The 24,986-nt window shown below is 35.1% G+C and overlaps 2 protein-coding genes across 5 annotated transcripts in view; both read right to left on the bottom strand.

The window, feature by feature from the left end:
* LOC106181099 (transmembrane protein 198) overlaps positions 1–17,293 on the bottom strand; it is a 44,902-nt gene extending 27,609 nt beyond the window's left edge. The window contains exons 1-2 of one of the 3 annotated variants that reach the window (XM_013565377.2): positions 17,175–17,293; positions 6,027–6,120 (exon numbers count right to left, since the gene is read on the bottom strand). The gene's annotated coding sequence lies outside the window, so the exon portion shown is untranslated. Of the gene's footprint in view, positions 1–956; positions 975–1,121; positions 1,291–6,026; positions 6,121–17,174 lie in introns of those variants that run through there. The other 2 variants (XM_087012537.1, XM_087012535.1) reach the window with 2 other exon arrangements.
* Positions 17,294–17,859: 566 nt separating this feature from the next.
* LOC106181103 (pituitary tumor-transforming gene 1 protein-interacting protein) lies at positions 17,860–24,974 on the bottom strand. Of its 2 annotated transcripts, XM_013565387.2 has the most exons (8): positions 24,638–24,974; positions 23,468–23,535; positions 23,124–23,232; positions 22,323–22,437; positions 21,777–21,842; positions 21,406–21,452; positions 20,774–20,788; positions 17,860–19,027 (listed from the first exon to the last, which is right to left on the bottom strand). In XM_013565387.2, exons 1-8 carry the CDS (start codon positions 24,816–24,818, stop codon positions 18,984–18,986), a joined length of 645 nt encoding a protein of 214 aa, XP_013420841.2. In that variant the 5' UTR covers positions 24,819–24,974; the 3' UTR covers positions 17,860–18,983. The 2 variants fall into 2 exon arrangements, with proteins under 2 accessions (XP_013420841.2, XP_013420842.2); XM_013565388.2 differs by lacking the exon at positions 20,774–20,788 and having other exon boundaries at positions 24,638–24,973.
* Positions 24,975–24,986: the final 12 nt, after the last annotated feature.

Genomic DNA, 24,986 nt, shown 5'->3' with positions numbered 1-24,986 from the left:
GAACATGCCACATGCTATTGCCTCCATTTAGGCAGATGGCACTGTAAAATATAGCATGAAACTGAATGGACATGATTTAATGAAGATAAAAGATGGCATGATTAATTTTCTCCTCTTTTCCACAAACTGGATGAGACAGCTTGAGTTAAAGATGTGTTTTTATAGCCTGAATGAGCATCTGAGAGCTACAGCAGGCAATGATAACATCATATTGGTATCAATGGAGATTGTTTTTCTATGAAACTATAAATGCTACAATCTAACAACATAAATCACACATTGATAAAACCAAATATTTTTATTTTTTTATTATTTTAATCTTTACTGATTTCAGAAAAAAATCCGAAACCAGGCAATTAATTCCAGTTGCACGATTCAACCTTAGAGCGCATTCTCAACGAATTAAGCCAGGCTTTACAAAGCCGGTGACCTAAAAATGGCGGACGTACATGAAAGAAAAACCGCCTAATCTTTTAATAGTCTCTCCGCCTCTCACACGCCTCCCCACACGTCGTCCCTGCGGGGTACAGTAATTAAATCTCGGCACCGAACATTAATATTTCCGTGAATATCTCTGGTGATATTATCTCCTTAGATAGTCGATTCATTGCTGCTCTACGGGCCAAATTATTCCTTTTTCGTCTCTGTTTTCAAAGATAATAGAACAGAAGAGCTTTTTTTTTCGATCGCCTTCAGCCGCTATGCCTTCTTCACCACGAGTTTAACTGATGAGCATGCGCACTTAATATTTCTCAGGTAGCTTCCGCATGGCGAACGGAGCCGAGATTTAATTACTGTACCCCGCAGGGACGACGTGTGGGGAGGCGGAGAGACTATTAAAAGATTAGGCGGTTTTTCTTTCATGTACGTCCGCCATTTTTAGGTCACCGGCTTTGTAAAGCCTGGCTTAATTCGTTGAGAATGCGCTCTTATATAATGTAATTCTCATACTTTACCCTATATGCTGGGTTGTAGACAAGGCAGCTGTTTTCTGGCCAATGATCCCAATCAGTGGAACCTTACAAACCCTGTCTGTCAATGTCAGCAGCACTGGATATATAATGCCACACCGAACAGGATAGACAATTTAACTGTCAATAATAGAATGTTTTCTCCCTTACCCCTTCTCTCTCTCTCTTTCGCTCTCCTTCCTTCATTTCATCTAGCCAGCCATCTTCTTTCATGACATTTAAAATAACAAATGCATCCAAGATTCCTTCTAAGCTCTTTTGTGATTTATCCAACTCCAGACTACAATCACAGATATCAATCAGTGACTGAAAGTCTGTATTTTCTTTGACAAAGCCACCCTGTAGGGCTATCTTGCTGAGTGCCAACAATCTGTTTATGTAGCATTATTATCAGTGCATATAAATTAAGCTCAGCATTATCAGAATCCTTGATCTTAATCACTGAGGAGGAAACTATTGTTATCAAAAGATACTGTAAATATTAACACCAGACTGGAGCATTTATTTGCCGATTATTCCTCTCCAAACAAAACATATTGGTTTAGGGGACTATCTGTTATTCTAGATTTATTCTTTTGTTACACATAAGACTAAGAATGATATTGACCTTTACATAATTTTGACAATACCTGATCTTATCTTGGCTACCTGAAATTGAATTATTTATCTTCTTTCTTTCCCAATTCTTTGTTGAGCTATTTCTTTTAAGCATCTCCATCTTATGACAAGACATCTTTGTTAGTTTGGGACGACTCAGTTTCCAGCTGTGCGAAGCAGCTTCCCAATGTTTTATTACTTACTGGCAGAAAAAAAAAGACCCAAGTCCTCGCTTTTTTGTTTCTTGCTCAAAAACAGATGGATTCTATCCATCCATTTCCTTTCAAAATGTCTGGATATTACAAAAGAAAATACATCCATGAAGAGGTTTTATATGTTCAGTATGGGGCTTGTTAAATATAGAAAACCACTACTTTTATTTTCTGTCCTTGAATGCGATCAGCAGATTCAAAACAGGAACAAAATTTAATTTGGTATCTGACAATCGGTTCTGATTTAATCAAATTCAGGCTACATTTGCTGGGAATTATCTTATTAACTTCCCTCTCCCTTCTAACCCCCCCCCCCCAATGAAAACAAATTATTCATCATCTTATATACAACTCACTATGACAACTTCACAATACAACACAATGTCATAAGACATTAAAGCAAATGATAAAAGGATCTAAATAAATAATTCAAATAATACACTATCAGATGAATTTATATTCAGACATCTCTATCTATTTTTCATCCCAGCCAAGGAAAAGCATTGCATGAGCAAATGTATCTTTGGCCATCAAAACAATACAACTAGACAAACAATTAAAACCACCCTTGCAGCAAGAGGAGGAGTAAAAAAACCCATTAAACATCCTATCCTGCCCGCCTCCCAGATGACCCAGTCACTGGCAGGTTAATTAATCCGATTATTTGCCCATGGAAATTACTCTATTGTTTTCATCTTAATGATGGTTGTTGGTATAATTAAATTCAGTCATTATGGTATCTTCCTTGGGGGTAAACGATGCAGCCTAGCAGTTAACTGGTCGGAAATGGAATGTAGGTTTCAGCTCGGATTTAAAATAGAAATGCAGGTTCCTAGGATCTGCTGTAAAAATATTAAAAAGCTAACGTTGCTCCTCACCTCTAGATTAAAGTTTAGTATTCATCAATTCATAATAGAACCCAAGACTATCCACTAGAATAAAGAAATCATTTGTCTAAAACATTAGCCATTTACTTTTTATTGTGGGAATAAGTGCAAAATGAAATTAAATTGAGCTCTCGAGTCTCATGCAGACAGCTCATATCATGGCGTAACCACCTTCAACACAGCTGCAGAAATCACTATAATTAGAATTAGAAATGAATTTGACACTTGGTGTACTTCACAATGACCACCATCATAAGGTCAGCTCTCAAATGAACCTTGAAAGAATCCACTATGGATTATATAAGGGTAATAAAGAGACATAACAGCACAGGCTACAGCAATAAACAAGACTTGCTTATTGATATATTGTTGTGCTGTAAAATTCTTAACGGCACATGCTATAGCATAAGCTACAATGTACATGCATAAATAGGACTTTAAATTCATGTCATATATTATTATTAATATCAATATTGTTCTTTTTTTACAGGAAAAAATGGCCTCAAACAGCATTTGGGACGATAATTTTTATTAGGAAATTCGGAAAAATGTCTCTCTTGTTTTGTTTCTTCAATCTCTCATCCTTGCCCCCTCCCCTCCTCTCTCTCTCCCCCCCCCTCTCTCATCCCCTCCCCACTGTCTCTCTCCTCTCCCCATCTCTCTCCCCCTCTCTCTCTCTCTCTCTCTCTCTCTCTCTCTCTCTGGTGATGACAGCCCAGTACCATATGGCTGATGCCACAGTGTAAATATTACACCAACCCTGTCAAAATAACATGTTAATGTGTGACAGCTGTGTAATGATTCTGGTTCCATTTCATGTGATCTGGTCAACATTATCCACACCAGGAGAGTCTGGCTTTGGTTTATAACACCCACACTGACACTGAGATACTAGATACTTAGATAATTTAAAACAAAAAGGAAAGATGGAGGTAAGCATTGAGCTGATTCTTCAATTCACCAGCTACTAGTACGGAATAAAAAAAGAAATTCTTTTGTGGATCAAAATTACAACTATTTTCTCACAAAATGGAATGATAATTTTTAATCCAAGGTCAATCTCTGACCAGAAATTTAAAGAAGGAGCACTGTTAAAGCTATTTTTGGTTGACCAGTTATTTCTTTGATTTATTCTTTAGCATGTCCACTTTATTTTAATCGATAAAGAAACTAGTATTACAGGGAATCTATGCCTGCTTCATTTCTACCATTAGATGCAATATTGTGCTTGTTTTTAACAAGAAAGTTGTTCTTTAACTTGTTCATAAATTTCTTTTATTTAACTACTGTACAATTATCCTGCACTGAAATCGACCAAATTTCTGTTTCCAAATCATTTGTGAAATTGCCTCTCAGAGCTGAACAGTAAAGGTTGCCAGACCCCTCGGAGTGTCTCTCCACATTTAATGCTGATAAAACTACATAAAACACATTTTATTCTTCAAAGGCCGAGGTTTGGCCATATCTGCCAATCACCAGAGCAGACACTCTGGTAATCAGCATCTTCTGAAAGGTCATCACTTATGATGGAGCAGAAGAGAAATAGTTTGGGACTTTTTTTGTTTTCCTTTTTTATAATTCTCCAAGAAAATTAGAAATTGTTTAGCAATGACAAATTTTAAGCCAAAGATCGAATATAATCAGAAATTTCATTCTTAACATAGGCCTCTTTAATGTACAAAATCACTGACTGATCCCCTCTACCCCCCCCCCCCCCCAGCACACAGTTAACCCCTCCTATGTCTAGTCTGATAAAATACCACACATCCTTGTAGTCCACATCTCTATTTTCTAGACTCAGACACCTGTCTCACTACCACTAACAAGACATTTTCTTAAAATGTTTCACTTCCTCTTTCGAATTAGTGAACACGATCAAACAGGAGTGAAAGCATGGGAACAATTCCATCTGTTCCTTGAACTTTTTCTCCTCTGAAGAATAATTTCCATCCTGCCTTCATTCACCTGTTACTAAAGCTATTCTTGAAAACTTTTGCCACATGATACTTTAACCCAAACCTTGTTTTCATTCATCACAGCATCAGGTTGCCGAATGCAGGGCTGCAGTGCAAGCCAAATCATCAGAGTGACAGCATGAAAATGGATTCCATTATTTGATATTACAATTCCCAAGACTTTTAAAACACTCTACGTTTAACAAAAATTCAATCCCCCCCCCCCCTCGCTCCCACCAGGCCAACTCTTCCCAAGAATCCTCCATCTTCAACCTGGAGAAAGTTAAACCATTAGGCAATGATCTCAGAGGGACCCACTCACATCAACAATGTAATAGGTTCAGATTGCTGCCCAGTTTGCTCTGTAAATGTTATCATGTTTCCTATATCCACACAGATAGTATAGTGGAGAGAGAGAGAGAGAGAGGTGGTGTACTGGGCAACCCTGAGGGGAATGTGTGCAGGGGTGCATTCCCAGAGATTTAGATCGATCCATCCAGATCGACCTAACTCCCTGGGGGTTCACGCTAAATTGCAGTCAGTCGAGTGCGCACGACAATTAATTAGCCCCTTACAGCTTTTAGTAGGCGGGACAGATGCTTAAGCCGGCTAAGCTAACAGTAATCTAGTGAGACTCCCCATAAGGATAGATCAATCTAAAATCTGTGGGAATGGGGTCTAAGAGAGAGAGAGAGAGAGAGAGAGAGAGAGAGAGAGAGAGAGAGAGGGAGAGGATGGAAAGAGAGAGGGCGAGAGAGAAACAAAGAATGAAAAGTAAGACATATATGACTATAATGACACTTTCTCTGCCTTACTTGATATCTCACCTCTCCATTTCTCAACATAAACCAGCACATCTCCCATCAATCTCAGACACTACATGCTACATGCAGACTTGTGCGTTTTTGCTCAACAGCTGACCACTTATAATCATACTGACTTCTTACAGCAGCATAGAGTACTAGTATTTACCTTCTCCAGGAAAGCCATGTTCAGACAGAACTATTTCAGATCGGCTAGAATATGACCAATCATGGGGCCAAATTAGGACCAATTAATAGAATGCCAAATATAGTCTGAAGTGAACACTGCTTCAGTCCTCTGTAGTACTCAAATCCACAAGCTGAATCAAACCCAATATGATTGCGAATAATCTTGACATAAAACTGCTAGTGTGGCTATAACAAACATATCTCCTCTTCAAACATCCGTATTAAACAGTCAGTTAAGAGACTCACGCCAGGTCTGAAGTGGTTGTTAAAGAAAAACAGAATACAGTCCTTGATTAATATGTATGTAAAACACACACTTGAAATGGGGCTAAGAAAAAAATATTAAGTGCATGTTAAAGAGAAAACAGAAAAGTTGCACCTTTAACCAACATAGCACTGGCAGATGACTCACCTGGTCTAGGATATAGAACACCTGAGAGAGGAGAGGAGAGTCTGGTCTTGATACCCGACTGCCTCTAGGGAGTCTCGCTCATGAGGGAGAAAATCTGAAAAAGAGGCAAACGTGCTTTTACGACTCAAAGACAGAAAAAAAACATACAGTTTTGTAACAATGTTTAAATCACTACTAAATTGATTTTTAAGTTTTTTTTAGCACATCACAGAATGATGATAATATTTAAAACTAATTCTTTCTTTTTTTTTTAATTCAGCCAATTCTGTTCATAATTTTAAAAACCTGAAACTCTCTCTTTCACTCTGTGTACACGTGTGTGTGTGTGTGTGTGTGGTAACTAAAATTTAACTGCTGACACCTAAAGAATATTTAGAATGCTAGTTAGTAAGGTTTTAAATTAAACAATTACCATAACTTCCCACTGGATGCAACTTTTCAAAATAACCTTGTGATAAAAAGAGATCACTAATGTTTCCACAACATGTTTTACCTATCTTCCATCTCGTTTTTCAATTAGCTCCCCTTTGATTACTCCATACATGTGTTTTCCCTGCCCACTGTTAACATGTGCTTTACTGAAGTATGTGGTTACATCAACATCATCCCATCTGCCCTCTCACCAAAATCACAATATTTAGTCAGCCACTAATTCAACATCAAGGGAGTTCAACAGGTTGCTAGTGCTGTGCCAGCTTGATTTTAAACATTTCTACAAGGGCATGTTAGGCTCTGTTCTCACAACTTTTAGATCGATCTATCACCGCGGGGAGTCTCACTAGATTACTGTCAGATAATCCGCCTTAAGTGTCCGTCCCCGCCTACTACAAGCTATAAGGGGTAATTAACTTTCGTGTCCGCCCGGCTGACAGCTATTTAGCGTGAACCCCCAGGGAGTTAGGTCGATCCAATGTAGGTCGATCTAATCTATGAGAATGGGGTGTTAGTTAGAAATTTACTGGTGTAACTCAGGTTTTTTTTCTTTTTGTAAAATCTGGTTTAACTACAGTTATTTCCATATACTAGTAGTCCCTGTTCAAAAGCAGACATATATAAACATGACTGGAAGTTAGCCAACAGATGTCACCATAGTGCACATGCAGTGCCAGTGTAAGGTAAAACACTCTAATACTATAAAGAACCTGTTGCTTTTGGTACACCTTAGTTCTCTCTGCATGGTAATGTATGTTGGTAATCAGAGCAATTTAGAGGAAATCAACCAGCTTATGTCACAAAAGGACCAAACTAATACAGTGTCAATGCTATCTACAAACACTGACCAAAAGCAAATTCAAGAGTAACCACACAATTAATGATAAATTTATGTATTAATAAATAAATTAGCAAAGAGGGCCTCTACCCCACCCCCTACCAAACACACACACACAAATGTACACACCCAAACACACACTTCACAAGCTACACAGGGTGGCCCACTGGGATACACAAATATAGAACAGCAGCCTTGTTACCCTATCCCACACAGACACCTCATTGTGCTGTCTACCATGGGGTTACCACATCATCTTATTAATTAACAATGCAACCATCTCTACTTCTCTGATGCAACCAAATGGCTACTTCACATAATTAAAACTCACACTATTTTAAAACAGAATCAGAAGACCACTGAACATTTTCCAGTTAGTACTGTACTAGTACTAGTGAGCAGAAACTGAGGTTGAACTCACCTGATGGAACAGGAAAGGGGCGATCAAAACTTTAAAGAAACGTAGGCTTGCCAAAATATCTAAATGTCTACTCCAAGTAGAATGCTCCTGAGCCAAACTGCCACCTTCCATTCACTTCAACATTTTCTAATCAACTTTTCCACCCAAACACCATCAGCAGGAATCCAAAGGCCTGTCTGTATCTCTGTCTAAGCAGCATCACAAGGGATATGTTTCATAATATATTTCATAATACCTGCACCCACCACACCATAAAGTAGCAGCCACCATGCTTCAGAACCTATAGCTTCTTGTGTATACACAGCAACTGTGACTTTGTTTTTACTGAGTTCTCAATAAACTCTTACCATCTCTAGTACTTTACATTATCAACACCTTCCCAATATGTCCCCCAGTGTGGTCAAATAAAGATTGTTTTCACTGGTCACTCGGTGGGCTGGAGTCCAGCCTGTGACCACTGTGGACAAACCAGAGCACCCGCCAGCAGCTAATTTCCACAGCGAGGGTAATTTTCCTCTACAAACACTATTCAGGCCTTCATGCAGAACCACTGGAGCGTATTAAATCAAGATTAATGTCCCGTGCTGCTAAATACAAAACATAAATCTACGCCAACGCGAGTGATGCAATCTTGTAAAACACTGGTCAAATATATGAACAGTGTTTACTGTTGTGTAGTGATTTCTTCCAAAGCCGATATAAAGATTATGCAACACCAATAAGTACTACAGTATTCCACGCATACCTGCATCATTGTTCCACATTAAATGTAGGACTTATAGTAACTGTTGAAATGAAAGTAAGGCAAGACATTAGCTGGCATACATAATTTATGCCATAAGACTACTTAGTAGAGCCAGTGAGAAAATATATTTTTTCATTTGCCATTTTGTCACTATTAATACTCGAAATGCACCATAAGATGCAACTATCACGCTCACACACACACACACACACAAAGACCATTATCATGCTCCCTCCATCTACACACCTGTGTTGACTATGCCCACAGTTCTATAGCATTGCTGACATTTTGGAAAGTTTCAGAACCAGACAAACCTGTCTGGGTAACCCACAAAGATAATTGTCTGTAAGTTCAGCAATTTTCCCCCTGAAGTGTTACTAATTTTAGAGGTACTAGCAGAAAGGTTCCCCTAATGCCATCAATTGATGGATTCAAAGTAGTGTTTCCAGTTCAGTCAAATCAATCTCAATCAGGCTATCCCATCTCAGAGGACCATCTCATTTATTAGCAGGTTATTTCAATCTAGACAACAAATGTAATCCAGTTGGTCTGTCCATTGCCATTGCCACTGATGTTAACATAAAACAAGGCAGCAAAGCTGTCAAATGTACAGACAAAAAACAGAAAATAAAGATGCAAAATAGGTCATTTTGTCAATTTTGATGCAATAATAAATAATGCTTATAATAGCACTGTCAGTCAACACTGAATTTTAATCATGCACAACAGGTAAAATGGTCAATAACATGAGCGGACCCAGAGATATTTTCTGACAGTATTCCAAAGTATCTATTTTGATCCATCCTCCATTTTGATGGTCTTCCAACAGAAGAAAAAATAGATACCAGGCAATATAAACTTAATAACCTGACTGTCTTCCGGAAGTCCCAGAAGATGGTCTCAATCTACCCTTTCAATAAGATTACAGTTTCAGGACCATGAGAGTTCAAATTCACATGATGTAAGTCTTAATATTTGAAAAATGATGACAGTGCATAAAATAATATTACATAAGTAACATAATGTTTAAAGACATAAAAAACAATACAACTGCTTATGTGGAAAAACAGAAATGTCAGAGTCTCAGGCGGATGAGAGTTTAAAGTCACAAATGCAAGTGTTTGAGAAAAAATTATAAAGGAAAACAACAAAACTAGAAAAGCACTCCGAGAGTGCAGACCTCTGCCAAGGTAGCAATTGTTGATTATTATTGATTTTTGTCCTCTTTGGCCCACTTCTGACAGTTCCTGAAAATTTCAGCAAAATCGGTCCATAACTTTTTGAGTTATGTTGATGACAAACAGGGGTGAAAATATAACCTCCTTGGCAGAGGTAAATATAATTCCAATGAAGCTGCTATTCAAACTTTTAATCTTTCAGTTTGATATATATATATATATATATATATAAAACTTATTTGCAATATTAAACAAAATTTACCTGCATAATTATCACTGCTTCCTTATTATTAATCTAGCAGAGAGCTTAACCTATGGGAGTTTACAGGGAAATATCAACAAGTGTGCTTTATGTAATCTCAAATCACAAGTGTGCTTTATGTAGCCTATCAATTAGGCAAATTACTTTATAACTGAAATTAGCGAAGTGATACCCAAGGGAAATTTATAGACTGACCCTCTCAAAGGTCTTTCAGGCCCATAAGTCACAACTTAAGAAGAGCACAAAACAATAATGCACAAAATAGGAGACTACCACTTCTGATGCAATAATACATTATGTTTAACTGCACAGTCAACATCAAATTTTAATTTTGCACAACAGGTAACACCGATGAGAGTAAAAGCATAAGACTTCAGGCCCATCAGAGTTCAAGTTTATACTTAGAAAGTGCCAGAATGAGAAAAATGAAATTTCACACAAAATTGCATTAAATTCAATAATAAATGATAACCCAACTGACCTGGCTTTCTAATTTGAACTGCATGCCAATCCTAAAAATCATACTCTTAAGTTAAATATAATAATAAATAACACAGTTTTCTTTTCATAATGTTTGCAGTAGCAGTGCAAAAAGATTATTGTCAATTTTGATGTAACATTACATAATAAATTATAGAATAATTATCACCAATTTTTGATTATTGACTATAAATAGCATGAACATGTAGAAAATTTGATTACCATCCGGCTTCATGTCCATGGGAGCTCCGAGTCCCACAATGAATATGCCAAAAAGATAATGAATATTTCACTAAAATGAATAACTTCCAGAAAAAGAAGCCCATTAGACTGCTTTTCCAACTTGGGCTGCATTTTAGTCCTGTGTTTCTTTTTTGAAAGTTTGACAATCATAACTAACACGGTTTTCCCATCATGGTCATCATGGCAGATGTGGATGATTGAATCTGACAAACTGCAATGATATGAGTTTATTTCCGTTTTGGACACTTGATTACACAATACATGATAACAAGTTTACCATCATTTTTACATAATCAACTAACAATGTTGTAAAGATGAAGGAAATATCAAACACACACTTTTACGTATCTTATTAGTTCAATAATGAGACTGTTAACATGCCTAAGAATTGAATCTGAGGAAATTTGAAAAAACAGTACAACTTCTAAAATAATGGCCCGATAACACTGATTTTCGAACTCAACCTGCATTTTTGTAAGATTGACCACTCCTGTGAGTATAATGACAATTGGCTAAGCTGTTTTTCTTATATTGTGTTATTAATGTTGCATATATGTTGAAAAAAGTGAAAAAACAGCATAAAAAAATTAAAAGAAAATGTAAAATAAAACATAACAAAAAATACCAATAAAGCTGCTATTCAAACTTTTAATCTAGCTGTACAATTACTAACATGATATGAATAACCCTATTGAGTTTGAGAATAATAAGGCACTGTTATTCATCTTTAGCATTAATGTAAGCGTTACACAAATTTTTTTTTTTTTTGTAAACTTATTTTCCATATTAAATAACATTTACCTGCATAATAATCATCGATTCCTAATTATGTGACACAGTTAAGAAAGCTAAACCGATGGGACTTTACAATGAAATCTCAATGTGTGTTTATGTAATCTCATTTAATATCCACTTGAAAATTAATTAAGCAAATTATTTTATAACCCTGAAATAACTTGAAAATCAATTAAGCAAATTATTTTATAACCCTGAATTAACTGCCTACTATCCATATACATTTATTGCACCAAATAGCACTGTACTGCATTGCTTTCAAAACAGAAAACAATTACGATGGTTTTCCAACACAAGCTGCACTTCACTCTTTTCAGTAAGGTTGATTATCATAAGTAACATGGTTTTCCCTTAATCGCTATCCTGGCAGCAGTGTCCAAAATAGGGTTTTCTTTAACTTTCATGCAATATAACATAATACTTAACAGCATAATGACCATCAAATTTTTTATAAAAAAATAAAAGTATCATGGATATTCATGGAAAGGTCTCCAAGGACATGGAAGTTAGGGTCACACTTTCAAAATGCCAAAATGTTAACAAGAGATAACTGTACTGAAATGATTTTCTTTCCATTTTCAACACCTTTTTTACATAAAACCATCATCAATTAACTGTCATTTTTAAATGATCAACTAGGAAAATTGTTGACATAGGAAAAATATCAATAGAACAATTTATAATGTCCAATTAGCTCCATTTGGAGATTCTGAACATAGTGAATGATTGAATCTGACGAACTGCAATGATGAGTTCCTTTCCATTTTTGATACTTTATTACACAATGCAGGATAATAGGTTTACCGTCATTTTTATATAATCAACTAACAATATTGTTAAGAAGCAGAAAATGTTAAAACAACACTTTAACATATCCAATTAGTACCGTTATGAGACTGTTAACATGCTTAAGAATTAAATCTGAAGAAAAACCACTTATATACAAAAAGGCTAATAACTTCATCAAAACTTAACTGATCAAGCTTATTTTCAAACTTGATCTGTATACTGGTCAGATTGATCACTCCTGTGAGTTGCAAGACAAAAGGCTGATTGGTTTTCCTTAAAATGCGTTATCAGTGTTGCATGTATGCTGAATAAAGGGAAAAAAACAGCATTACTTTTGTAAAAATAGTCCAATCATGCCAATTTTCAAACTTGACCTGCATATAATAAATATTCACCAGTTCTGTAAATTTCAATCCAAGGAAAGGAAAAACATTTTTACACTTATCATGTTATCGGTGTTATAAAAGTGCTGAAAAAATTGAAAAAAAAAAAAAAAAAAAAAAACAGGATAACTTCCATAAAAATTGTCCGATCTTGCTGATTTTCAAACTTGACCTGCGTATTATGAATATTCATTAGTTCTGTAAGTTTCAAGCCAAATGAAAAAACAGTTTTCCACTTATTGTGTTATCAGTGCTGCATATATGCTGAAAAAAGTGAAAAAAGAGCATAAATTCCCTAACAATAATCGAATCATGCTGATTTTCGAACTTGACTTGCGTATTATGAATATTTATCAGTTCTACAAGTTTCAAGCCAAAAGGTAAATTGGTTTTCCACTTATGGTGTTATCGGTGCTGCATATATGCTGAAAAATAGTGAAAAAACAGCATAAATTCCCTAAAAATGACCCAATCATGCTGATTTTCGAACTTGACCTGTGTATTATGAATATTAATCAGTTTTGTAAGTTTCAAGCCAAAAGGTAGGATGGTTTTCCACTTATCGTGTTATCGGGGTTGCATATATGCTGAAAAAAGTGAAAAAACAGCATAAATTCCCTAAAAATGACCCGATCATGCTGATTTTCGAACTTGACCTGCGTATTATGAATATTCATCAGTTCTGTAACTTTCAAGCCAAAAGGTAAAATGGTTTTTCACTTATCGTGTTATCGGTGCTGCATATATGCTGAAAAAAGTGAAAAAACAGCATAAATTCCCTAAAAGTGACCCGATCATGCTGATTTTCGAACTTGACCTGCGTATTATGAATATTCATCAGTTCTGTAAGTTTCATACCAAAAGGTAAAATGGTTTTCCACTTATCGTGTTATCAGTGCTGCATATATGCTGAAAAAAGTGAAAAAACAGCATAAATTCCCTAAAAGTGACCCAATCATGCTGATTTTCGAACTTGACCTGCGTATTATGAATATTCATCAGTTCTGTAAGTTTCATACCAAAAGAAAAAAGTTTTCCATTTATCGTGTTATCGGTAAAAGTGCACGGCGACGGCGACGACGGCGACAGCGACGACGGCGACGACAGACGCAGATGATGGCTATATGTACAGACACATCTGTGTCTGTACATAAAAAGACAAAGCTCCACATCTATATGCCCAGCCTTATGTACTTTACAAGTACCTGTTATGAAAAAAAAAGAAAAAAAAAAAGAGTTATGCCATAACTACTTATTTATCTAACACTTAAAGCACAGACAAACAGGCCAGTACTAGTAAGGAATGTTTTTAATTATCATATAGATCTGCAAAACAACTACTACTACATAATTTCAGAGATGAATAATACATTTCTTTACAGGAAACACAAAACAATACCCGCTACTTAAGAAGTTACAAAACACAACAGTTGCCCTCCTCCCAACCTTCCTTAATCTGCTAAAGATTGAAAAGTGGTCGGTTAAAAGGTTAAGAACTGATTAATATATATGAGAAACATCACAAGCTCAGTTGCCTTATTCCCATAAGAAATCTGCTCAATACCGACAAAAACAGACTGCTTTCTATTTAAAGCTATGAAATTAATGGAAAATTCGCAGCTTGAAGTCTTTTTCACCCTCCAAGCCAGAAAAGTGACAATTAAACCAAGTGGCTCTGTGTAGCCCCTGATGTATCTTATCCATAATGAAACTGCAAAGATGAAAGTTCTTAGACAGATAATAAGTGCATGTTATGTAAGAAATGTAGACTAGGAGCTACCTAGATCAGACTTAACCCAGGAGCGTGTTCATACTTGGCAGTTTTGGAATTACTAGTACGTCAATATCAACAAAAATGACGCAGGCAGAACTAGCTATAAATAATACTCAAGGCCCAACAAAGAATTATCCCCCCCCCCCCCCCAAAAAAAAAGTCTTGCACAATATTTTCCAGAAGAAAAAGCACCAATGAATAAATAAACAGCATCCAAAAATTGACACGGAAGAAGAAAATCACGGTTTACACTACTTACTAGTACAACTGTTCTTGGCATATATACAGTATATATTACGCACCAATTCTTGTTATATAGCAGCCCTATATACTACTGTAAGCAACTAGTAGTACCTGCTGGTTCTCTTGGTTATCTCACCTGTGTACAGCTGCTGTTCTGCTCAGGTGAGCATAATGGAGCAAAAATATAATTATAGTCATATATACACGTATTATACACATAAAATTAGTGTGGAATAAAAAATCTTCCTAAAAATTGTACCAAGTTTTTTTTTTTTTTGGTTTAAAAAAGTATCACTAGAAGTGTCCCAACTCCATTTTTGTTAGAATAGTGAGTAGAGTTTCCAGCCTAACACGTATGGTCAAAGAATTACCCCTTAAATACATAAATGGTAAAGCAATAAAATTACAGACAAATGCACACAACTGTATTGAAAGTATATTAAGTTCTCCCTATTTTTCTTCCCTCGCTATTACCTGAATCAGTGAGCTGCAGAAAGTAAAAAGAAAGCATGTTATTTCTGTCTCGCCGGGCAGGTTCTATTCAAAGTACACTTACAATACTATTACTACACCTAAAGAATAAGTTTACACTGTAACACTACCCGTATTTATAAAGAATGGATGAACCTCAGCACTGTGTAAAGTATACAGATCGCTTTGTAGATTAACATTCACTACCAATATATGATGTTTTTTAGACTAATTTGAGTGTAGTTTTTCCCCTGTTTCAAAGATAAGTTATTAATTGCAATTCAAAAACGAACCTATATGGATCAATAATAAATGCAGTTTAGGAGTTTAATGTAATACTTGCATCTGTATTAAATCCATTTCTGTGGAGATGTCGCTATTTAGAAATGTAAGGAGTGGAGATTGAAAAACTCCAGAAGTCTGTCGATATTTTTTTCCGATGATAAAATATCTGCATTGCATTATGAGTTCATATTTTAATTTATAAAATAATTAATGTATCTTTTGAAATTGACTCTCTTATGAATTCATGTATTTTACAATCATTCTCCAACATAGGCGATTGCCATGTAAAGCATTCACTAGTCGGTGAATTGGTGAATGTAATCAATATACGCCTATGTTATCTAATGAAGATTTTACATATCAATCTATGTGAACTAAGCGCTGTTAATTTCATGCTAAGGGTAAGCAGTCCAGTTCTGTACTAGTATATATATATTACAAGACAGATTAATTTGTCTAATTCTTGAATTATTTCATTATTTAAACTCACTAAGTACTGTCACAATGTTTTAATGAAGGACTATAGCAAGTACTGCATTTGCTTAAAAAAACATATTTAGCTAAAAAAAAAAAAGAATTACTAACATGTACACTATGCATATTTGACTACACTAAATAATAACAACATGCTACAATTTCACTACTTTATAAAGTTTTAATTGCTCTGGCTGGAAGATTTCAAATTTTGCCTTGACATTGACTGTGAAAGTCTTACCAGTAACTGCATGGTAGCAGCTAGTCTATCAAGGCAACCAATATCCCAAACAGCACATTAATCTCAGCTTTGGTGTGATTTCAAGAGAAAAGAAAGCTCGTTTATAAGCCAAGTGTTAACAGGCAAACAGAAAAGCCCAATAGTAAAAATGTCAATAACATCGGCACACAGTTTCTCCCTAATCTGATTACAATGTTCTCCTGTTAGCTTATCTGATTATGCTGTGAAAGATTATGTTGTTGTTTATCGGAAACAGATTTAAAAGCAGTTAACTGACAAAACAGCTTGCTTGTATTGTGCAACTACTGTTGCCAGATTTAACTGGAACATTTAAAATGGGCTGAAGTGTACTGAAGAAGAACGATAATGTTTGAGACCTTTTGCATATATTCAAAAAACCAATGCACATAAAAATTTTCCTGTTGGAGCAAACATGAAATTAATACATACGATTATATGATAACATAATGGTAAATAGATTCTGTTTCTTGTTATAAGCTAGCATATTTCTACTACTTTTACAAAAAATAAACATATAAACCTGAGTCTTAGCTGAATTTTATTTTTTCATAAGTTCATTATTTGTCTTAGACTACATGTAGAATCTAGATCTAAGGCTTGTATCAAAAGTGAAAAGTGAAAGAAGACAAGCTAAGCAGGAATTCTACGCTAAAACCCAGAAATCTCTGACAAGCTAATTGTCAGTGAGTAGAGATGAGTAGAAACTTCAGCGGTGAAAGTAGACAACGGAAAAATCCTGAAAACGCAGAGCTCTTGCCATTTCTCATCGCATTAAGACCACATTAAGAAAAATAACGATAACATTTTAAGACTGAAAATCCTGCAATAAGGCATAATCATGAAAACTTTTGCCCATGCAGCCTAGATGTGAAAATACTTCACCGGTGTACTGGTCTATCACTACTGCCAGTACTGCTACTTCTGCCCTAGACTTCAGTACGAGAGGCAAGCCAGTCGGCCGAATAACATGCTAGAATAATTTTCAACAATTCCACCTAAAACACTATCACTTGCTTTTGTCTCTGGTCATCCAAGAAACAATATTTTGTGATTATATTTTAACTTAATCTTACCTGTATCGGCTAGTTCGAGAAGAAGTCCGCCTTTTCTCTTCACTACGAACAACTTTGTCTCGACCTGTGCAACTGAATGAACAGCCTCAATTTGAACGCTGACCTCGTGACCTTGACCTTAAAATTTCACCTGCTGGTGAAAGCTACTTGATGCATTGCATTAGATGCGACTTAGTGCAATGGTAGTCTCACCTATAGCATTCATTTGACCCTCTTTGCCTGCTCCATGGCAGACTGAAATTGGGCACTTTGGAAGAAAACTGATTGACTGCATTATATTCAACTTTTAAAGAAGGCACTTTTTTCCTTGTAAAAAATGCACACTTTGAAGAACAATGGCATCCATAAAGCACTGTGACCTGAAAATTGGTCTAGAACTTTAGATCAAACTCATGTCCACAGTAACACAAAATAAGTAGGGGTGCACTAAAAATATAAATACTGTCTCCTTGGTAATAAAGGAGAGGGGGAAACAATGCCTCAAAGTTGAATATAATTATAAAATATTATTTGGACAACTACATATGGATTTATCTTTAACTCGAGTAGACTGAACTTGGGTCAAAGTAATAATTGTTTATTTTGGTACTATAATTATTTTGTGTAATGGATCCTTTTTTTCTTCTTTTTTCACTACAACTTTAGTCATTTATGTTTCTGTCAAGTTACAACAAAACGGAAATAATAATGTCAATATAATTTATTAAAATATGTTGCATTACAATTCAAAATGTAATATTAGGTGAAATGCATCACTTTAAACCAAACCCTTCACATCACTTCAGGCAGTTGATCTAACGATTTTTCGCCTCAGCTCAACTTGCATAATCTCTATAATCCACCTTACAAATACAAATATTGCCATGAAGCATTTTCAGAGGTTTGCTTTCGTTTTAATGCAGAGGGCATATAGCAGGTGTGGAAAAAACACTCACACTACATTCCTTTCCTCCATTACATCTAGTAAGTCTACTGATAATCAACCATAAGTTTTTACAAAGCACTGACATCAGGCAAGAAGTAATACTCTATCAACCCTTCTGAACTGTGAAGAGGAGTACTGTGTATAAGATAACATATATATGTATATAGGGATCAGAGATAAATTTTGATTATTTCACTTCACCAATGCATTTCAAACAATCAGCATGAGTAACAAATAACAGCTTTTAAACAAAATGTACACGGAGGTTCATCCCTTAAAAAATATGGAATGAATCCATAATTATAATCAATGAAGGTACTACTATACACTTTGTCCCAAAAAATAATTACTTCAATTATGAAAGGATTAATAGGACTGGTATTTTAAGGATGGACCTTTATTATTTTTACTTTTGAATTCATTTTAATCATGAAATATATGCACACTAATCAATGCAATCAACAAACAACTAAACAACAATTTAACAACAATCTGACATCAAACTTGTGAAAATATTGCCTCTTTGTAACTATCTATCTTCAGAGTGTAATGGACCTTCAGTTATTTAAATACAAATATTGTTTTGATTTCAGGCTTAAATATTAGAAAATAATTTGTCATAAGTGGAAATGGTAAATACATTTCATACAATAACACTTGCTGCACCAAAAAGCTATTATCTGAGCTTCAGGTCTTTAAAGATTTTACCTATCAACAAAGCTAACTGCTTTCCTGGTTCTGTCCTCATGAAGCTATAACACTTGTGATATATGAAAACGTGAACAAAAAGATGATCAGTCTTAAAATGGATTTCCGGTCAAATGATGTCCCACACTCCACCTGGACGCCATCTATAATTGCATCACTGTCAAGACAGACTCATCCTAAGCATCAAATCGTTGATACGGGGTGTCTTCCTTAAAAAGACCTGAAAAGATAAAATAATAAAGTGCATAGATTCAAAGGCCCAGGTGCACTCGCTAATTGTTTTGAAATTTGCTTCTGAATCAATAAATCTAGTAAATTTGGAAAACTATTTGCCATTTTCCTCAGAAAAATAATCAACATTTTCTTTGAAACTAAATTGTTCTTATTTTTTTCAAATTATACATTTAAAAAAAAAAAAGAAAATTCTCCTGCACTGTAAAACATTTGGCCTTTGCAAGACACTCTAGCTTGGTTTTTACAATACTAAAGTTTAGAAATGATATTGCAGCTTTAAATGCTACTAAATCAATAATTTCTGTCACGATAACAGGTAAGTTAATCATTAACAAGATAAAGGTGTTAAAGTGCCCAATGTCTGCCTCTGTGCATTAAATAGAGTGAAGGTGTGGACAGCACTATTTTGGCAAATCTGTTTAGCGAATTGTAATAAATCATAGCTTTTAATTTATCTAAATATCACATCTGATGTGGATATTTGTATGATTTAATTAATACTGTAATAGTGACTGTATTACAAATTAAAAATTAATGATTTATTCCTTTCAGCAAAAATTAATCAGCAGCTTTGACAATGTATATATGTCAACTGACCAGCAAAAAATTTTTTGCAACTAAATTAAACATAAACCACTGCATACAGTGGTATTTAATACAACTAAGGCATGTATAGTTTCTTCCTGCCCTTTCCTGAGGAAAAGTTCAACTAAACCCTTGCCTCATGAGATAAATAAAACTTAATGCCAAACCAGAAACCATGTGCAAGATAATAGCCCTAAAACCTACTTAAAAATAACCAGAAGTATCACATGAAGTCCTCCTGAGAACAATTTTATAGACAATACCCCCATATTTCCTGCTGAAAGTCTGAGATAAAAGAGTTTTATGACAAGGTAATCGCTCTACCTTGAAATCTTAGGCACTAGAGATTTCAAAATCTGGAATTGTGATGAAACACATCCTGAGCCACATGGCTTGTCTGTTTAGACAAAACCCACTTTGAATTTAACAGAAATTTATGAAAACAGTTCAACTAATACCACCATAAAAATACTTAAATTTTGCCAGCAGTCTGATGTTCTGTAATTCAAAAAGACATCTCTGAAAAGTTTCAAACCCACTCTTTATAGATTCAGAACGAATCACCTCACTGAGTGTCATGCATTTCAGATCTTGATTATTTAAAATCCAACTGGGATGTTTGTCCCATTTCCATTTAAAGTAGCCCTTGTCCTAACAGACCCTTTCAAGCTGGCTAGATTCATACACCTGACTCTAGCCTTTGTGGTATCAAGTTAGGATGAAGCCTGTGCAGAGCAATAATAGTGAATACTATCAAATAAATAAATAAATAAATAAATAAATAAATAAATAAATAAATAAGGTAAATTTGTTTCTAAACAGAAAGGACACAGTTACCAACAGAGGGATAGGCATCAGAGTGTTATCAACAGCACTTCAAAAACACAAATAAACAGAAGGCTAAAACATGTCAACAACGTGACAAGTGAAAGAGACAGATATAATTCTAAACCATAGGAACTGTATTCTCAAATCTAAAGCATAAACCTCCAAACACAAGATATAAAATGTGCCTATCAGTTAATTCTGTCAAGGCTTTTATAAATGTGGCACAAATCAAAAAGTGAAAACACTCAATTCTCAAAATACAGTTCCATGGCCATGAATTTTATGTGCTTTATCTTATGTCACTAATTTGATATCCTACCTCCTTTTTGTAGTCCTGAGTGCAAGGATGAGAGACAAAGGTTCATGTTACTACACTGATAGATATATATATTGCATGCTTTACTCTTTTTGCACCCCCTCCCCCCTTTCTTTATCAAACGACCAATATTTTCATTTGGTTGACAAAAAACCATCTCATTTTATCTCAATAATTCTAATAATTGTCAATATCTGATCAAGCCAAATGTACAGCATTTCCCTTTCTGAAACAACTAGTATTCTATATTATATCATTTTTATTGCTATTAAAAAATATAACAGCATTAAGAAATGTTTAATATATTTTATTACTGGGCATATGAGATAAAGGTATTGTTACAGATGGACAAAGATGTTACAGAAGGGGGAAAATGCTGTGGAATTATCTATAAGACAACAGCAGTGTACTCAATATCAAATTGTCAAGTTATCTTTACATAGTAAATGCTCCCTATACACAAACAGAGCCAGTGCAGTACACAAACATTCAAACTAGTTCCATAACACTGGATAGCGTTTTTTCTCGCTTTCTTTATATCTACTAGGCAGCCCAAACACATGAAAGTCTAAACCAGATATGGGAAAATGAACATGCTAAAAATGGAATAGTTAATAGCCCGTGTAGTTGCTTACCATATTTCTTTCTGATGTCATCATATTTGCTCTCCCGCTCTTTGCGCCTGAATAAAAAGAAGACACTATTACAATCCAGTTTCGTTTACTTTTCTGGGATAGCGCTAGCAATTATTTTCGCTTAGCCATATCATCACATTTTTGTCAATTTGTTATCAAAATGGTTATAATTTGGCGAAAACATGTCAAACCAAGCCCTTTTTCTTTAGCCAATTTCAGTCAGTTTTAGCATTTGGCTAAATTGGCGAGTGTTAGCGCTACCCCAGCTTTTAATCTTTTCTGGCTTTACACATCAATAAGTTCCCTGCTGTGAATCAGAAACCAAATGCATGTTTTAAATAAATTTTGAATATTAGTACCAAAATACTTACTTTTCCTGGTGTTTGATCTGTCTTTCTTCCCTCTCCCTTTCATATTTGGCCTCCATCTTTCTTTCCCTAAAATGTCATTAAGAGTTGATTTTTTTGTACACAAATTTAAATATAAATCTAGAAAGAGTAATGGCCCATTAAATGTCTTTCCTATTTTGCATTGCCACGGTGATGTGAATGACAATCAATAGCCTCATTGTTCAGTTTGGTTTTGATATCTAAAAGCATCCCTACTGCAATTCCTGGCATCCTGTTATGATACTACAGGTATATAAATGTCACTGCAAATTGTTTTTCCCCCCATTTCATCTAGTAACCTTTACATAACTTCCAAAGCAATATGCTTCATCAATTCATTAAGAAACCAACAATCTCAGCTTAAGCCTGTTTTCTGTCTGCTAATTCTAAAAAACTTTGAAGTGAAAACAATTATTCTAAGACTTGTTGTACATATTGTCACCAACAATCCGCTCAAGAAGCTTAAACTTATTGCTAACTCATATTTTGTGTGTACAACATTTATTCACTATTATCAATTCCACTCACGACTTGCTCATTCCTTTCTTTCCTCTACAGCAGCAACAGTAGATGCAGCAGCCACAGGTTATCAAGATGACACCTGCCACAACCGCCATGGCAATGATCAGGGCTTGGAAATTAACTGAAATGAGACAATATTACCAATAAGTGAGGTAATTGCACTAGAAAGTAATCAGAAGCACTGGGTATTATTAATATCTGAAAACTCTATTCATTTGGGAGGAAGAACACTTGACAACTTAAAAGATGCTTTTAAGGAATGGTTATTGCATTGGAACTTGTATAAATTTGTATGGAATGCCTCATATAGATTTAGTATACAGAGTGCAGGTGAAACAATCCCCAATGCACTGCTGGCAAGGGTCTTGACAGATCTTTGGGCCAATATGGCCTAGTAATCTTTCTTTTAAGTTAGCAGATAAGTATTAAAATTATCATCATTCTATACATAATTTGGTGTGCAATGAAAAGAAAATAAGATCTGTAACTTTGGAGAGTCATTATAAAGACCACTTTTCAATTAACTAGTTAATAGTTACTGCTGAAGTACTTACAAAAATTTTTCTTTGTGCCTTTTTTTTAAATGTGGTTATTAAAATTACCATGTGTCAAACAGAGTCGTATATGTATCTAACATTAATACTGATTTTATCATCTCATGTCCACTAAACAATATTTATTATAATTACCCTTATAAATCAACAGAACATAGCCCTTCACTATCTTGCTTATATTTTTCTCAATATAAAGACCTCAATAACAGAAAGGACACTGGTAAATAATCTAATACATCTCCATACTACTTACCAAGGCAGGTGCCCCACCTGGCATCATTAAGGGGACAATTGGAGTTGGGAAGTCCCATACTCCCTGGGATATACTCTGTACATGACTTGTCCTTGCTGCAGTAAAGGCACTAGAAAAATGCACACGATAAAATATTGTAAGAATTCTATAGAAAGAGAAACAACGGCACTATTAATAAAGCAATTAAGTTTTTTTCTTAACGAAATTAAATTTGGAGTTGTTACAAATTTGATAGTACAGTAATATTGATACAAGTGATGATTTCATTAGAAACCAAAAAGAGATCAAACATATTTTATAGAGATTCTCAATTTCATGTCAATGAATATCTTAGGACTTCTTACCTTTCCTTGTAGAGCTGGGTTAAGGCAGCCAGAGGCATCACAATCCGAACCATTATGCTGAGCACATCCTGTAACAGAGTCAAATTAACACTAGAGGATGTTCATATTATCATCTTATACTTAATTCGAGACCAACGGACTGGTTTCCACATTCAGCAAGTATATCCTGGATTCTGTATCATCATATATAAGAACTGCTATTGTGTAGGATTTCTATACCCAAGAGCCTATAAAAAGTATGTCTTCTTATTCCATTCCTGTTCCCTTTTGGAATTTTAATTCATTTATGTTTTAGTCTTCTACTCCCTTGCTTGTCAAGAGATTTAAAGGTGTACAATGTAAGATTTAACCATAAAATAATTGTACTTAACACAATTTCTCAACAGCAAAGGTATTTTACTCCAACAAATCAACCTTTGACTTTTCTTTTAAGAAACTTTTCATTACTCTGTACCAATCTCAGTACACTTTAATGTCCCTGACCCATGCAAAAGTATTTTTATTTTATTATTATTTTTTTTTTTTTCAATTTTTTAAAATCCTTGTCATCTCAATTCCAGCAATGATTTCCAGATTCCAATGATTTAAAATTGTGTCAAGACTGAAGATGGTTGACATGTGACATGGTTTGGCAGGAGGGGGTACATTTGATTACCCTTCCTACCAGTACTCCATTGAGGCATTTCAAGGCATTTCTAGTTTACATTATCACCAGTAAGTATTGCTTGTCTGCAGATAAATTCAAAAAGAAGTGGTTTTACTTTTCTTTGTCACTTTCATTTTAATGTGTATCACAGACTTTGGCCAACTGTAACGATTACAATGAAACACATCACATTATCACAGATGTAAAACTTAACTAGATGCAAAAAAAAAAAAAACTTAAGCCTGAAAGCAAAGGACACTTTCACGTGAAGTTGTAAGGTACACATAAGTATGGGGGGAAGTGAAATCACTTTTTTAGTTTAGAAAAAAGTCGAGTTTTACACCCCCACCCTCTGTGTTATAAATTTTGATTACCAGATTTCACGTGATATTTGCGAAGCTTCAAGTCCAAACCACCCCATTAAAATACACTACTTTGTACACCAACTAAAATAATTTTCCATCCAAAGATAATCGACACTGTGTCGTGCATTTAACACTGCATTATACAGCACGTTTACTTACTTTCTTTCCATGGCAAAGCTGTTGTTCCTGCTGTACTTTGATCAGTCGTAGTACTAGTACCTGCGCGAGTTGAGCCAGTTGTCACTGTTGTGCTTTCTTTAGATGACGTTGATGTGGTCGACTGAACCTTCAACAAAGTCAATAACACCACAAAAACAGAGACAAAAGGTATGATCTTCATATTCTATACTTGTCAAATAACCAATCGATGCACTTTCTATTTTATGAATGGTCCTTTCCAATCTAAAATTAGGCTGTACCGTGATGACAGTAACTTCCTACTTCTAACTTCTTCACTTCTTCAGCTCTTTGCTTTGTCAACAGACGTAGACACACGCATGCTATAACG

This window comes from Lingula anatina, chromosome 5 (genome assembly GCF_051362555.1).
Source record: "Lingula anatina isolate TDL-2025a chromosome 5, LinAna3.0, whole genome shotgun sequence".
Taxonomy (NCBI): domain Eukaryota; kingdom Metazoa; phylum Brachiopoda; class Lingulata; order Lingulida; family Lingulidae; genus Lingula; species Lingula anatina.
The sequence above is the reverse complement of the archived record's forward strand: the minus strand, read 5'-3'. Positions and strand labels throughout refer to the sequence as shown.